The 16,042-nt window shown below is 40.3% G+C and overlaps 1 protein-coding gene across 1 annotated transcript in view; it reads right to left on the bottom strand.

Annotated features, from left to right (window-relative positions):
* Nucleotides 1-16,042, bottom strand: part of bmper (BMP binding endothelial regulator) — a 35,636-nt gene that overhangs the window by 12,492 nt on the left and 7,102 nt on the right. The window contains exons 4-8 of the mRNA XM_086312170.1: nucleotides 6,269-6,368; nucleotides 3,115-3,197; nucleotides 2,420-2,510; nucleotides 1,293-1,375; nucleotides 49-148 (exon numbers count right to left, since the gene is read on the bottom strand). Coding sequence (XP_086168296.1) covers nucleotides 49-148; nucleotides 1,293-1,375; nucleotides 2,420-2,510; nucleotides 3,115-3,197; nucleotides 6,269-6,368 — 457 coding nt within the window. The remainder of the gene's footprint in view (nucleotides 1-48; nucleotides 149-1,292; nucleotides 1,376-2,419; nucleotides 2,511-3,114; nucleotides 3,198-6,268; nucleotides 6,369-16,042) is intronic.

Consider the following 16,042-nt stretch of genomic DNA (forward strand, 5'->3'; position numbering starts at 1 on the left):
GTGTTGCCCATCATTATGATCCCCATCATTGAATTTCCCAGTCTTTACCGACACATCTGGGACAACACTGTCCAGGCGGGGTGTGGGTGAGCTGAGAGGGGCAAGAAAGGATGGGACACACCTCCCTCGTGCAGAGAGTTCGGCCTCCCTGAAACAAAAACAGAATAACAGCAGCAGAATTAACCTTTGAATGAAACTTTCCTAGGAAGGTGATTTGTTTAATTTTGTTGTCAATCTTTCAGTGTTTCATGCATCAGCAGAAAAGGGGGTGTGTGGTTGAATGTGTGACTTCATATTACCTTTGCAAACTACGGTACTCACATCTGACTTGTGAAATACGCTTAGATATTTGGTACAAAGCCTTCATCAGTGTAAAGTCTGGATATTTTGGTTCAGTTTTATTAGCACAAGAGCCGAGTTAGTACACAGCTAATGTTTGAACGTAGTTACCCGCAGAATCAATAACTGGTTTTCTGTCCCTGAATTCTTTTCACAGAGGCCAATAACAATTAGACAACAACAACAACAAATAGATAACTGTCTTTAGCCCCCATAAAATAAGACTTCATACACCGCCATATTTCTCTACTTGATGGCTACAAAAGTACATTTTAAAACCCAGAAAATCCATCCATCTTCTTCCTGCTGTGACAAAACAAATTTCCCACATGTGGGACTAATAAAGGTTATCTTATCTTATCTTATCTTATTTGTCCAGTTCAGTGTCACAGGTGGTCTGGAGGCTAACCCAGAGTGTGACAGGATATCACAGGACAAAGTAAATTCAGTGTAGTTATATTTATGTTGACAATTGGTTATTCATATTATTTTTTTAATTAAGACAAAACAGAAAATTTAACAGAACGATTAGTAACAGCATGCTGATTTCTATTTGGGAAACACCTCTGTATGTGTGTACATGTGTTAAAAGCTTACAGGTTCTCAAACTAGGTGTCAGCACATTAATGCTTTAATGTGTTTATGGACAAACCTGTAGGGTTTGTTTATCTAAGGTGTGTGTGTGTGTGTGTGTGTGTGTGTGTGTGTGTGTGTGTGTGTGTGTGTGTGTGTGTGTGTGTGTGTGTGTGTGTGTGTGTGTGTAAGAGAGAGAGAGAGAGAGAGAGTGAGAGAGTGAGAGAGAGCAAAGAAGTTATGGGGGAAAAACCAAGGAAAGGGATGTTGTTCCAACCAAAAATTTGTGACTCCCAGGAGAGTCCAACACTAACCAACTGGTGGGACAGAGCCCCTGCTTTGCTCAGAGGGGGGTGTAAGTAGAGGGTATGTGTACTCACAGTGCAGGTACACTTGATGCAAGGTTTCCCTTCTGGACTGAACTCCTGATTCTCTTTATATAGACGACCCTCAAAGATACAACCTGCAGGGAAATACGTTATACCAAACAAATTATTTTTTAATCCACTCATGTTCACACAAATCTTTTGCCTCTTCACCTGAAGCTTTTATTACTGCACTTTTAAAGTGATTTAAATATAGACAACAGCCACAGACACAGACCCTTCTACCAGCAGAAGAAATACACATTAAGTCAGAATTCAAAAAACTGCAGTGCAAGTATGTTGACTGTTTGCGCACATTGGCAAGTCCAAAAATGTTACTCCCAATTTCAACATAAGTGGAATTTGTCATATCTCATAAATAAATAAAAACTCTATTATGAAATAAGATAAAAGATCCTGTTTCATCAACTCTAATCTTTTTCTCTCCCATTCTTCAGGTCAAATAAAATGTAGTTCAAAATCACAACAAACTGCATGAGGTTCCTCTTCTTTTTTGACCAGAGAGCTAAGAGAAATTCATAACTATTGTTTAAATTTTCCTCATCAACTACAGGAAGCTTTGGGCTTAATGCTAGTTAATACATTTCCAGAAAGAGAAAGAAAAAGAGACAAAGAGATATGACATAAATGTAGCGCCCCTGGCTTCGACCTTCTGAAATTGCTGAGCACATCCTGAATTTGTTTTACTTTATCTTAACTATTAAGCTTGTTATCAGTTCCTGTTTAATATCTATAAATATTTCATTTCTGGGTTTCCTTTCAGCCAAACGGCCGCCTCTCCCTGAGCCGGGTTCTGCCGGAGGTTTCTTCCTGTTAAACAGGAGTTTTTCCTTCCCACTGTCACCAAAGTGCTTGTTCATAGGGGATCATATGATTGTTGGGTTTATCTCTGTATGTATTATTGTGGGGTCTACCTTACAATATAAAGTGCTTTGAGGTGACTGTTGTTTTGATTTGGTGCTGTATAAATTAAATTGAATTTAACTGAATTAAATTAAACCTTAACTCCACTAATGTGGATATAAAGAAAATGAATAAACAGAATCTATGCATGTACAGTAGAAATAAAACTGAACCCCCAAATGTTTCCAGGCTACACTTGTGTTAAAATTCATACTCACCGGGGCAGGTGGGGCAGCACTTCTTTGGGTGGTTTTTGGGGTTTTTGCAGTGGATGACACACTGAACTTCTGCTTCAGTGATGACACCTTCCTGTCACAACCAAGTGGAAAATATTTTCTTCAGTTTGTGCATCTTTATAAGTAACATGTTAATGTATCTTTAATGCTGCTACTTTAAAGCTTATTGTTCCACCATATTGCCTTCCTTTTCTTGCTATACATATATCTTTCCTCTGCTTCTGCTTCCTCTATTTGATTCTGTTCCTCCTCACTATGTTTTTCCTACTTACCTGAATTCCTTCTGTCCAGTGCTGCCTGTTCCTTTTTTTATCCATACCTCTTTTGAGCAGTTTTCCAGACCTGTTCGTGCTTACTCCACATTTCTTCTTAATCTTTCTGGCTTATTTCCTTTCTTCCATCCCTCAGTTCTCATACTTGTTTTGTTTTCTTCCATGGCTACTCACTTTCTTTCCTTCAGTGTCTTTGTTTACTTCCCTGCCTTTTCCTTTTCCCAACCCTTTTCCTTTTTTTCCCATCCTTCACTCTTCTAGCATTATGCCTTCTTGCTAACAACATGTCTGTGTGTTTTTCACATCTGATTTGGGATCAGTGCTTTCAACTCGAAGCCCGAGCTTTGCTTCCATTACCTCTCATCTGCTAACAGTGCAGCTTGGTCAGTCAGCGCATATACACACCTGACAACGTCTTGTTATGCAGGGTTTCGTGGAGGTGGTCCAGGATACTGAACTGTTATAGGAGCATCCATCTAACGTACAACCTGGGAGAGAAAAATATAACCTTAACTTGGAAGACAAGGGAGAAGCTGGGGAACAGGAACAATGTCAAGAGCTCAGTTGCTCTAATTGTGTTTCAAGTAGTTTCTAAATTTCAAGGATGTGTAATTTCTAAAATACCTACAACTTCAGACGCATTTCACTTGTAGCTTGTGGCCGAGAAGACGGCTTGGAGAAGCCAAAGTCATTTTATGGCAAATGACCAAACTTTTTTCCAATTTGTTATTTTGACAAAGGGAATTTAAGACTGCCATCCTTCAGATAGTAAAGATAACTTTTTTAATCTCCCAGAATGTTGGTCCCAGTGTAGAAATGCAAACTATCCATGCAAATGATCTACTGGAGGAACATTCACTTTCCTGCCAATGTTTCTGTGAATTCATTTTTTGGGAAACAGAAAGCATACATTTTCAATTTCTGCAAATGCTTTAATTTTTCTGCCATGCAAAGAAAATTTTCTTAATCTGAAAACTTAGATTTTAGTGTGGAAAATGAGAAAGCAGTAATCATAATTATGACTACAGCCCTGCAAAATGTTCATATGTTTATAGCGGTGTCATTTCTAATGTAGAAAAATAAATTGTGTTCTAATCTTGGCCAAAGCTCACGGAAGTGACTAAAAACATCTGGTAGACATGTTTCAATTAGCTTTATATATTGTTTCTTTTCCCTCTCTTTGTTGTTGGTAGCCAAAGTTTCATCTAAGTTTTCATTGTAAGATGCATTAAAATATCAAGGAGGTCAAATATTACAGCTGTGTGAGGTCAAAGTCAAGTCTTCATTTTTGTGACTTAAATCTAATTTAAAGTCTCGAGTCTAAAAATAACCACATCTGATTATATGATGTGAATATTTAAACTCTCTTTCAGTTTAATGTTAAATCCAGTGTGTACACACTGATCTCTTCTTCATATACTTGGATGAGTCGCCCTCTGAGCTGTCAGCAGCTGTCTATTCAACTCTAAATGAATAGCCTATTCATTTCATCCCATTTGCAGAAAGTGGGTTCAGATCAATATAGAACTTTCCATACAATGAAACCTGATCACACCCATTGATCTACTTTCCTCAGTGTAAACTAAACCCTGTGATACTGTAATACTGCAGCAGGAAGATGTACAGTATATATTTTATTAGTACGAGTACAAGAACCCACAGAGACCAATACCCTGGCAAAACACTCAAACTGTTAATATACTGCATAAATATGACGGCTGTCAGAAAGAAGCACTTTTGCATTTGTATACCAATATGTAGAAGAACACTCATGTGAAAAACACAGTCCATGCTGTGACTCAGAAGCTTTGGTCCCTGTGGCTGAAAAAACAAACCTAAAACATTGCCCCTTGACCACTGTGCTCGACAGTTGGTATGAGGTTTTTGTGCTGATATTCTCTTTTCTGGTGTTAGCCAACTGTTGCCCTGTGGATTATGGCTCTCCACTTTGGTCTCATCTGTCCAAAGAACAGTGTTGCAGAAGTCTTGAATTGTACGATAAGATGGTGGGAAGGATTTACTGAACCATCCAGTCCTGGGAAGGCTGTGGCATTGTGTTAACACACACCTGAATGCTCTGAACCAGTAAAGTGATGATGATCAGTTGATCAACTGCATTTGATTATCACTGACTGGCTGCTAGCAGTAAGGGTATCCCCGCTGAAGAGAATGTTTAAAGTCCTGTGGAAACTTTCGATTTTACATGACTGTTTTAGTCAAAACCTGGTGACAGTTGTGTTTGTTTGGTGAGGCTGCCGAGGAAGTTCTGACAGCTATACTCCTAAAAATACGTATTTTTCAATCTCAAGTGCACTTGCTATTACACTGCTGCATATATAAACGCCTTAATTAAAGCCGCTTTATAAAGCTGTTCCCAATAAACTGATGCAGTCAAGCTGTGATTCTCTTTAACTGTCGGCATGATTTCATAAAAGTGAGAAAATGGTGATATGACATCTAGGAATTAGTGTGTTTTAAAAAGCAAAGACACAAAGCAGTCCTAAATTTGGTCACAGTGGCTACAACTTAACCACACAACTAAAACTAACACCGACTGCTGTGGTAACGTGGGGCTTTCCATGTCCGAGTCGAGCATGTTCTGTCTCTCTTAACGAAGTGCCGTGTCGTAAAATGGCGAACCGCAAACAAAAGGGCCCCCTCCCTGCCGAGAGCTGGGAGGTAGGTGTGACAGTTTATGTATTTCCGCAGAGCCACATGAGCTTCATAAGCACAGAAAAAGTAAGGGAAGCCATCGTAGTGCAGACTTTGTTTAAGGGTCCCCTTTTGGGTTTTTATAGAGGTTAAGTGTCTAAGCCAGTACAGTGGGAACTAAAGATTCGGTTCCTTTTATACTTGCTGGATGTTGAAGCTCTACAGCTATGCAAAAATCAGCTACAGTGGCTTACTTTGTCCAATACAGATCTTTTAATTCTAAAGAGGGCAAAAAATACAACAAGTCAGAGCTCACAATTGTAAATGATATATTTATGTAGCTACAGTGTGCAGTTGGAATTTAGGTTTGATGATTGCTTCAGCATTATGTCTCTGTTTTAGCCTGAATGCATGTATCTGTTTGTCTTAAATGTAGTACATAAATGTGCACGGAAAGGGTTTTTGTTAAAATGCCCAGTTTAATTAGGCTGATGTGAAGTGACTAAAACCGTACACAGAGGATGAAGAAGGAAGGTATATAGAGGAGTTCCTGCCTCATAAAAACAACTGTATTTTTGTGGGCTGTAAACCCAGCAGTGAACCCCTTCAGCAGCAGCACAGTCTCCTTGTAGTGCAACTGTGTATATGTGGCTTTTATGTGAGGTAAATAATGAAGCTTTACTCTCACATGCTCTCCTAATATAGGCCTCGCTGTTAGGATACGGTGAGATAAAGTAGTCCCCGAAGGGTCTGTGTGTGCGTGAGATTAGCATCTCTATATTTCCAGTGTCTCCCATTAGTACAGAGGACCTGCAGGCATACATAGCTTTACAATAAATATAAAAAAGCAAAGGCGCACAGGTATTCTCTTATTGTCGCCTGACCTCTGTCCACTTGCTTGTCTTACCTTTACACCTTTCACAGCAAGCTCCAGTCTGTTTCACCACCAGAGCACAGTCCTCTGAGACAAGTGGACATTTCTCCTGTTTACAGTCTGCTTTACCGTCCTGCAAAAGAGACAGAGAGAAGAAAACAACACCCAGGGTTATATTTTTCCAACATTTTTCTCCTTTTACTTTCATCCCAATTTTTACTTTCTCACAGATTTCTCTGGCTGTTATTTCTCTCTGTGGAAATTAAAATGGGATATAATACCATCATAAAGTCAAGGATTCAAATGTTAAATTTGCTGAAGAAGATTAAGGAGAAATATAAATAATGTACTTGCCAAAATCCAAGGCGTGATTATTACTGGCAAACTGTTTTTTTTCTCCCACAAGTACCAAAATATCTCGGCTTTACAATTCCTCACGGTGAACACGTGCATTGTTTAAGGTATCAAAATTGAATGAATATAGAGTCAGCAGTGTGTCTGTTATACCCTAAGCCCGTTGACTAACTCTGAAATCATAAAGTGAAAGTGTCTAAATTTGTGACCTCAACATGTGTCTTGAATTATTTTATCCTTTTTAAATCAACCGCCCCTAAAGAGACTAAAACCAGGAATTATTTATCCTGTTAACACTTCTGATTTTTCGCTGCCATCCATCTTACATTGCTTTGATATTTCAGTCTTTAAAGGTCAACACTTTCATCCATCTAGACATGCTCATGGAATGAGTAAAGCTAAAACTCAGGATAATTGTAATATAAATATTTTTTGTGTGTATGTGGTTTAGGACCACTCTTTACCTAATATACCATCTCCGTTCTCTGCTGTCAACTTCATCTAATGTGAAAAGGCTGCAGGTAAAGTTCCTACATAACAAAGTGCCTCAGTCTTCACAGTTTAGCTGTGAATTTTCACACCAGTTCAACAATCCTCCTGTCACCTTCAGAAACACTGCACACTGTATCCGTCATCACCAATAACTGCACCGCAGGACTGGACAGAATCAGCGCTTTTTAAAAATTCACTCTACTTTCACACCCAGCTTTTATTGCAGATTTTATCCACATGCTGCGTGTGTTTTATTTTACACACTGTGAGGGTTCATAAAGTGGAGGCTGGCAGGTCCCGTGGCTCTGTAAGCACTGTGGCGGGCGGCTCTAACGAGAACGGATCAAAGGAGGGCGAAAATATATCAGTGTGGTTTAATATAGCTGCAGTGCTCCAACTAAACCCCAACCACACTGAGGACAGATGATGTCATGACATAAGAGCAGGGAGGAGAGAAATGGAGATGGAAAAGAGGGACAGAGGATGTAAAAGAGGCTAGAAGGACAAGGAGAAACACATGAAAGAAAAGAGACAAAGAGGGGCGGAAGAAAGACAAACGTCACGTCTTTATTCTGGAAAAGTTGATTTGAGAATACAACAGTTAAATGACAGTGGATTAGGCTTAATTACTTTTTTCTTTTTGCTCCATGTCCCTGGCAAATCAGTGTGTTTTATCCACCCAGATTAGATGTGGGATTTCTTCTACACTTGTAGGCTCATAGCAGTCAAAACATCATTTACCCATAAACCCAGCCCTGATCTTAAACCAGAGGTGAGAGATTTCCCAGATGAACATCACAGAAAACAGTCATACACAATGGTGAGTGAACAAAACCATGTGCATTTTACCTCTGAGCAACAGGCCTTACCAAATCAGTCAGTCAGTCAAAGAGTTTCAGCTTTAAACACTGAAACAAATATCCGGCAGCACGAAACTAAAAAAAAAACAACCAATGCATGATTTGGGATTTAAAATATACAACAGATTAAAATACAGTTAAAAGTCCAAAATTTATGCCCATCTTCACACTTTATGTCCCCAGCCATTATATTTGACACCCCTCCCTTAGAGGGTTGGTCACTGCAAAATAACAATGTTGTTCTGAGTGATCACCTTGATTTCTATACTGATCTGCAGCGAATAGAACACCAACATCCATATGTCATGAGGGGAGAATGAAAATAGCCATATGTTAAAGCCTTCATATATACCAGTTCTTAATCCAGAAGACAAAGGTCCTGCTCGGCCTTACCACTTGAAAATAAAAGCAGCAAACAAAAGCAAGGGAAGCAATTTGCTATCTGTTCATTTCAAGGGTTGGACTTGTGTGCAGGTTTTCCAACAAAAACAAAGAAGTTCATAACCTGAAGTAAAGTCATGAATGCATTAGGAGAAATGGAAATGGCATTTCCACTCAGCTTGCTGCTGTTTTCCTAGTATTTAAGTACTGCAAGGAACCAGAAGAGCACATTTTCATCACAGACTAAGAAACCTGGGGAATCACTAATCATGCAGCCACACAAAACAGGAAAGTGCACAATGCACTTTTTTACATCCACAAAAAGTCTTGGATGACATTTGGTTTCTATGGTACAGAATGATCTCAGCACAGGCAGCATGGAAGGAAATAAAAACATATGAAGAGATGCTTCAGACTTTGATTATGATGGCAAACAACAGCAGCAAAAAAATGCAAAAAACTGCCGTCGGGTAGAATATACACGATGTTTGCCAAAATGCAATCAAAAATAAAATGGAACAAATAAAGAAACATAGAAAGATTTCGTTAAAATCTCACAGTTTGGTCAAAAGCCTCCAAGGTCATGTCCTTCTCTCTCTCTCTCTCTCTTTAGTCATTCATTAGCAGAAAGTGATGTTAGTAGACCTCCTCCACCACTACCCATCTTGTCATGAGGTCAAAGGTCACAGCAGGTCACCACACCTTATAAACACTCGACATACCACCACGGCACCATTGCTGGCCAACTGGACGACCGTCTGTTGGAGAGTGACGACCCCCTCGACATGTGGAGGGGGATAAAGCTCTGGTATGCTCATAAGTGTGTGTGTCAGACAAAGAGAAAGTGAGCGTGATAATGGCTTTGTGTTTGTGTTTCTCTCTGTGCACATGCTACTACAAGGGCTTCCACTTTAACTAATTTACAGTGAACGCATTTGTGTGCAGATCTTTAAATTGTGGTAAATGAACACTGTTGATCAAAAACATGCTGATCACGAGGCATGACATAGAAAGGTCCAGTAAGGTGTGCACCATCAGCATTATTGTCAGTTTAAATAACCTGTGAAAACTACGTTCTTCTAGAATATTTTCCTTTTTTTTTTTTTTGTCTATGTCCATGAAGGCCAGTAATCTTTTATTAGTACAGTTTAAAACATAGTGTGACTACGGGTCATGTACTCCATTGGAAGATGTTTTTTTGTCATTAATCTTTTTGACTTGGAAAATAGTTTTGATGATCACTTTTGACACTTAAGTTATTAAAAGTGAACAAAATGTAAATACTTCTCAGTTCTTCACTTTTTTATGAACATTAAAGATTTCTCGAATGGACAAATAGTCCTGAGCTGTGCCAACAGAGTTGGCGTTCCACTAGGAGGCGACAATGTTTGTGTTCAGCTTTGCTTCCCCTCATTAGTCTTCTTCTTCTTCTATCTCCTCATCAATCAAACCCTGCCTTTCTACCTAGCTCCATCACTTTTCTTCAGCATTTGAAAATCTTTTTTTTTTTTAAATTTAACAAGCCACTCTCGGCTAAATATATCTATCATGTCTTGTTTTGTGTTTTAATCATTTCCACTAATGTGTTGAATTCATCAAAAGTCAAAGCCTCTTTCTGGCATTCCTCACCTTTCTTTTTGTGCTTTTCCTCAGACACCACTGTGGAGGAAGAGATCAGGTTTTGCCAGGTGCTACAGCACAGGAAAAGAAGCTCTCGAATTAATGGCCTACTTAAGCCCTTGGACTCTACACCCTTCCGACCTCACAAAACTTAACAGCCTTTGCCACTGCGACCTTTCACCTTTCCTTCAAAACAGACCAGTCGCAACCTCCCACAGACAGAAGGAGACACGGTACTTTTGGGGACGAGACAGCCGTGGAAAGACGCTGATGTTTTCAAAACTGTTTCCACAGGTTGATCTTTCTGACAGGAAAGAGCTCAGCATGACAGTCCTGCTTCTGTGGCCCGGCTGGTTGTAATAGAGGATGGAGTGGCAGGCTGAGTGTACTGGCATGTCTTTAAGTGAAGTGGCATTTTTATAGATTGGTCCAACGTGAAATGTACAGCACATTCCACCTTTATAACCACTGAGTTTAACACATTCATTTCCCTTTAGCAGCTTTGGGGATTTTAGCTATTTAGTTTTATATTTATTTATACAGGGTGGGACATTTATATGGATACACCGTAATAACATGGGAATGGTTGGTGATATTAAAGTCCTGTTTGTGGCACATTAGTATATGTGAGGGGGCAAACTCCTCGAGATGGGTGGTGACCATGGTGGCCATTTAGAAGTCGGCCATCTTGGATACAACTTTTGTTTTTTCAATAGGAAGAGGGCCATGTGACACATCAAACTTATAGGTAATGTCACAAGAAAAACAATGGTGTGCTTGGTTTCAACGTAACTTTATTCTTTCATTAGTTATTTACAAGTTTCTGACCACTTATAAAATGTGTTCAATGTGCTGCCCATTGTGTTGGATTGTCAATGCAACCCTCTTCTCCCACTCTTCACACACTGATAGCAACACCGCAGGAGAAATGCCAGCACAGGTATCCAGTATCCGTAGTTTCAGGTGCTGCACATCTCGTATCTTCACACCATAGACAATTGCCTTCAGATGACCCCAAAGATAAAAGTCTAAGGGGGTCAGATCAGGAGACCTTGGGGGCCATTCAACTGGCCCACGACGACCAATCCACTTTCCAGGAAACTGTTCATCTAGGAATTCTCGGACCTGGCACCCATAATGTGGTGGTGCACCATCTTGCTGGAAAAACTCAGGGAACGTGCCAGCTTCAGTGCATAAAGATGGAAACACATCATCATGTAGCAATTTCAAATATCCAGTGGCCTTGAGATTTCCATTGATGAAGAATGGACCCACTATCGTTGTACCCCATATACCACAGCAAACCATCACTTTTGTTGTTCCAACAGTCTTGGAGGGATCCATCCAATGTGGGTTAGTGTCAGACCAATAGCGGTGGTTTTGTTTGTTAACTTCACCATTCACATAAAAGTTTGCCTCATCACTGAACAAAATCTTCTGCGTGAACTGAGGGTCCTGTTCCAATCTTTGTTTTGCCCATTCTGCAAATTCTGTGCGCCGATCTGGGTCATCCTCGTTGAGATGCTGCAGCAGCTGGAGTTTGTAAGGGTGCCATTTGTGAGTAGCTAACATCCGCCGAAGGGACGTTCGACTAATGCCACTCTCCAGTGACATGTGCTACGCTGTGGGCTCTTGCTGAGTGAAGCTAGGACAGCCACTGATGTTTCTTCATTAGTGACAGTTTTCTTGGGTCAACATTTTGGCAAATCCAACACTGAACCAGTTTCACGAAACTTAGCAAGCAGTTTGCTAACTGTAGCATGGAAGATGGGTGGTCTCGTAGGGTGTCTTGCATTGAAATCTGCTGCAATGACCCGGTTACTGCGTTCACCAGATATCAACACAATTTTGATCCGCTCCCCACGTGTTAACCTCTTCGACATGTCAATGGCTGTGAACAAAGAGAAACTTGTAAATAACTCATGAAAGAATAAAGTTACGTTGAAACCAATCACACCATTGTTTTTCTTGTGACATTACCAGTAAGTTTGATGTGTCACATGGCCCTCTTCCTATTAAAAAAACAAAAGTTGTATCCAAGTTGGCCGACTTCTAAATGGCCACCATGGTCACCACCCATCTTGAGGAGTTTGCCCCCTCACATATACTAATGTGCCACAAACAGGACTTAAATATCACCAACCGTTCCCATGTTATTACGGTGTATCCATATAAATGGCCCACCCTGTAGATTGAAAAGTAACACATACTGGTTTTGTTTTAGTGGTATCAGCAAGGATCTGTCTTATCAGGTAAACCTCACCCCTCCTGTATCGATCAGCTACTGTTTGAGAGGAGACACTGACAGGAAATGACCCCTGACCTTTCTCTCAGATCGATCACAGCTACTGGGTATAAAACTCCACACCCTGAACTTTTACACGCAGCTCAAGCGAAATGTTTGTTTAATCAATGAATGCAGTGCACGTACCTCTCATGTTTGACCTTCTGAATGATGATGTTTGATTTGGTGAAGGAATGGAGGCATGTTTGCTGTGATACTCACATTACATTCCAACAGCATGAGAATAACAAAAGCTGTTTCACACGGGCACTACAGCTCTGAATGTTTTTAAACACTACCTGGAGCAGCTGCATGTGAGAACCGGACACCAATCAGACTTTACCCTGCCTGAGCGTTTCCAGAAGTGAGAGCACATCTGACGCGGGTAAATCTCCTGCTGTCTGTTACACATGCTGACTTGAATCTGCAGAAATTGTACCGAGTTCATGTGTAAAAACAGCTGATGTATTTAGTCTGATCTGAGTTCACTGAAAAATGAGGAACTACTTTGTTCCAGCTCTTCAAAGCTCCCCTCTACAGCTTTTTAGGGAAATAATCACCGTATCATTTTGTATGAACATTTGTCTTTTTAATAGTGTTTCCACTGAGGTCTCAAGTGAGATTTATTTACTTTCTCACATAACTGTTTCTAATCAGCAGAAATAGACAGTCTCGTTTCCTGTTCTTATTCGGATCACATGGATATAGAAAAAGACAAAAAGAAATCTGGGAAATTCTGCAAAATCCTGAATAACATTTAAAAAAAAATAGTGCACGATAACAATACCTGCACATGCAACTGTGACATAAATGAAAGACTGTGGACAATTAAAAACCTTCGTGAAGGTAAGAGAGCAAAATCATGGTTGATAAAAAATAAAATGTTAAAACAAAACATGCGTGAAACCCTCTACCCATACAACACAGCAAAAAAGACACTAATGCCTACTGAATGTTGGAATTTGGGTCTGTGGCTCTGCGGAGGAAGATTTGGGAAAAAATATGCCACAATTTCTTTTAATTATTGAGTTATTTGTGAGTTTTATGACAAGATGTGGCTCGTGGGTTGCCGTGAGTCAAGCAACTTTTATCAGTTGTGTTCATGTTTAAGCACAAGGCCAGTCTTGAATATCTTCAGACAACTATTTTTCATTATTGCCTGAGGCAAAACTGAGTTCTGTTTCCTTTCCATGCAATGCTGAGATGAAATCAAACAGCAGATACTCATAGGTCGCGGTAGATGAAATTTTGTAACAGCAAAATGTGACTGTGCTGCTGTTACACAAAAAAAACTGAGGGAGCCAACCAGAGGGTGAGGGAGGGGAGGAAGAGCTGATGAGAGAGTGGAAAAAGACATGGAGATGGACAGACAGATAGACGAGGACGATGAAGAGAATGACGGCGATGAACTGACTCGTTTCACGATAAAGGATCGTCATGGCGACCCGCCTGTCAGTCAGTCTGTCAGCCACATCCACTCCTGGCCGCATTACAGCTCTCTACCTCACCCGGACACACACAATAGATCTTCTGTGTGTGCATATGTGTGTGTCCGATACCCACAGGGCAATTAGCAGGTACTCTGGACCAACTAAGGAGCCAACCCCCTCCGCTATGTTTCCATATATGAGTGACACTGGAGCCCGGATGCCCCCCCCTCCCCTCGACCAGCACTGCCACACGGGACTCTTTCTGGACATGTAGAACTGTCCAGAAAGAGTCCTGTGCAGAGGTCATGTAAGTATTTTCTGAGTTTTGACATTTCCTGGTACAAGAGGAAATTGATCATCAGAGTTTGGAACCAACTTTGGAAACAGCAAAAGTCCAGAACAAGGATAAGACAGAAATTCTTCCTTTAATGCTACAAATCAAACAGAGAGGTAAAATAATTTTATATAATAATATCATAATAATAGTGTCAAATGACAGAACATTAAGTTTTATGAAAACCGGGTCAGTATATTGATTAATAATGTTGCTCTTTTATCACCTGGAGCACAAAGAAATGGAAAATGTTTGCCACAAAAGCCAAAGTTGTGCCTTTCTACTGCAACCAACGTACTTCAAAGGGCACAACTTTTATTTTGTATCACACTTTCTCAAGTTTCATTACAGCTTAGGCAGTACTGAAACTTAGGAAGCCCATACATCTTTCATGCAAACTAGAGGAAACCACAGTGATCCACTAGCAACCACAACAACCACAAGAAGGTTTGCAACTGATTTGACCTGGTGACAGCCATCAGCCTCAAGCAACCTCTCTCCAACCTTGCACATTTTTTCCTTAGCAGCCAGAGGTTGCCAGCAGGGTCGCCAAACAGTCTCTATGTCTGAGTCATTGCAATGCATGGAGTAGGCAGGGCAGAGAGCAACCATTCATAACTGCATTTATGTCAGTGAGAGTGATCATCTCCTGAAGGAAGAGAAGCCATTAATTGTTTGTTACATATACATTTTGGCAGAACCTTAAATTTAACTACTCTAAATTGTAAATTCAGATTTATATTAGGAGGGAAGAAAAGCTGCATACCTCCAAATTCAATAAAGACCGAGCCCTAAGTGTATGGAAGTAAGTGTGTGTGTGTGTGTGTGTGTGTGTGTGTGTGTGTGTGTGTGTGTGTGTGTGTGTGTGTGTGTGTGTGTGTGCGCGCGCGCATATGCAGGGTGGCTTAAAGTAGAGATGAAAGGGCGGCCATTGCCTCCTGATGACTGATAGCATTCAGCAGGGCTTTGGCTGATGTCTGCCTGATAACACAGAGGACGGCTCAGTCAGTCTTTAAGCAGAGGGCAGCATTAGAGCAGCCAATCAGGAGCCAGTGAACAATCAAACATTAGCTGGGGCTTAATATTGTTTTAATGTTTTAATTCCTAGGAATCGTGCATTTAAAACCCAATTCATTCCCAATGTGGACATGACAATTTGGCTTAACGTAGACGTTAGCTTGATATGTACAGGTAAGAAAGTAGACCTGGTCTACTACTCTACTGCCCTCCTTCTGTGACCAGCATGGTTGCTTTCACATTTACTTTTTTATAAATTTGCCTACTTAATTAAATGCATTGAGACCCATCAGTAAGCCACTAGTGGACACGGCCTACCATCAGGCGACTCATACAAAATCACTATTTTCGGAAATATGCTTATAACCTTTTGTAAAGATCAATAAAATACTGCAGACTGCTTGCCAGCTTCATGGTGAGACGACATCATGAGGTAAATACACTTGACCAAAAAACGTTTGTGAGTTTTTGAACAGACTAGAAAAAACAAAGCGTGGCATGATGATCCATGATTTGTTACTGCTGGACACTGCCAGGCTATGCTTATATTAAGCCAAGATCAATGGCCGCTGCTGTGGCTTTATATATAACAATACAAAAGCAGAACCAATTTTCCCATCAATTCCTAAATAATGAAATTAAATTATTCCTTTTTGTAACATGTCTATTGCAAAATCTAAACTGTAATATATTGCCCATCTGCAAGAGGCATGGTCCCAATTTTGGGCTTTAACTTCTAACCAATCATAAACTTGCATTTTTGTGAAGATAAATATAAAAAGGAATACAGTGTGTGAAGCTTATGTAAACTAAGAAATCGGCACAGACGCACACAACACGCCCTCGAGCTCACGCTTGCATGGTAAACTGTGTTCTGGTGGCTTTTAAAGAAATGTGAATGAATCTTTCTGCCGGTGTCAAAGCAGTGACACAGAAAGGATTTGTTGGTCCATTCTCATTCTCTAAAACAAAAGGCTCTACAGCAGTAAAGGTTTGGAGAGGGTGCAGGGCAGGGGTCAAAGAGCACATGTTCCA

The sequence above is a fragment of the Aulonocara sp. 'chitande type north' Nkhata Bay genome, linkage group LG11 (genome assembly GCF_057382095.1).
Source record: "Aulonocara sp. 'chitande type north' Nkhata Bay isolate Kocher_YH1m ecotype deep benthic linkage group LG11, A_spYH_male_GT1.1, whole genome shotgun sequence".
Classification (NCBI taxonomy): domain Eukaryota; kingdom Metazoa; phylum Chordata; class Actinopteri; order Cichliformes; family Cichlidae; genus Aulonocara; species Aulonocara sp. 'chitande type north' Nkhata Bay.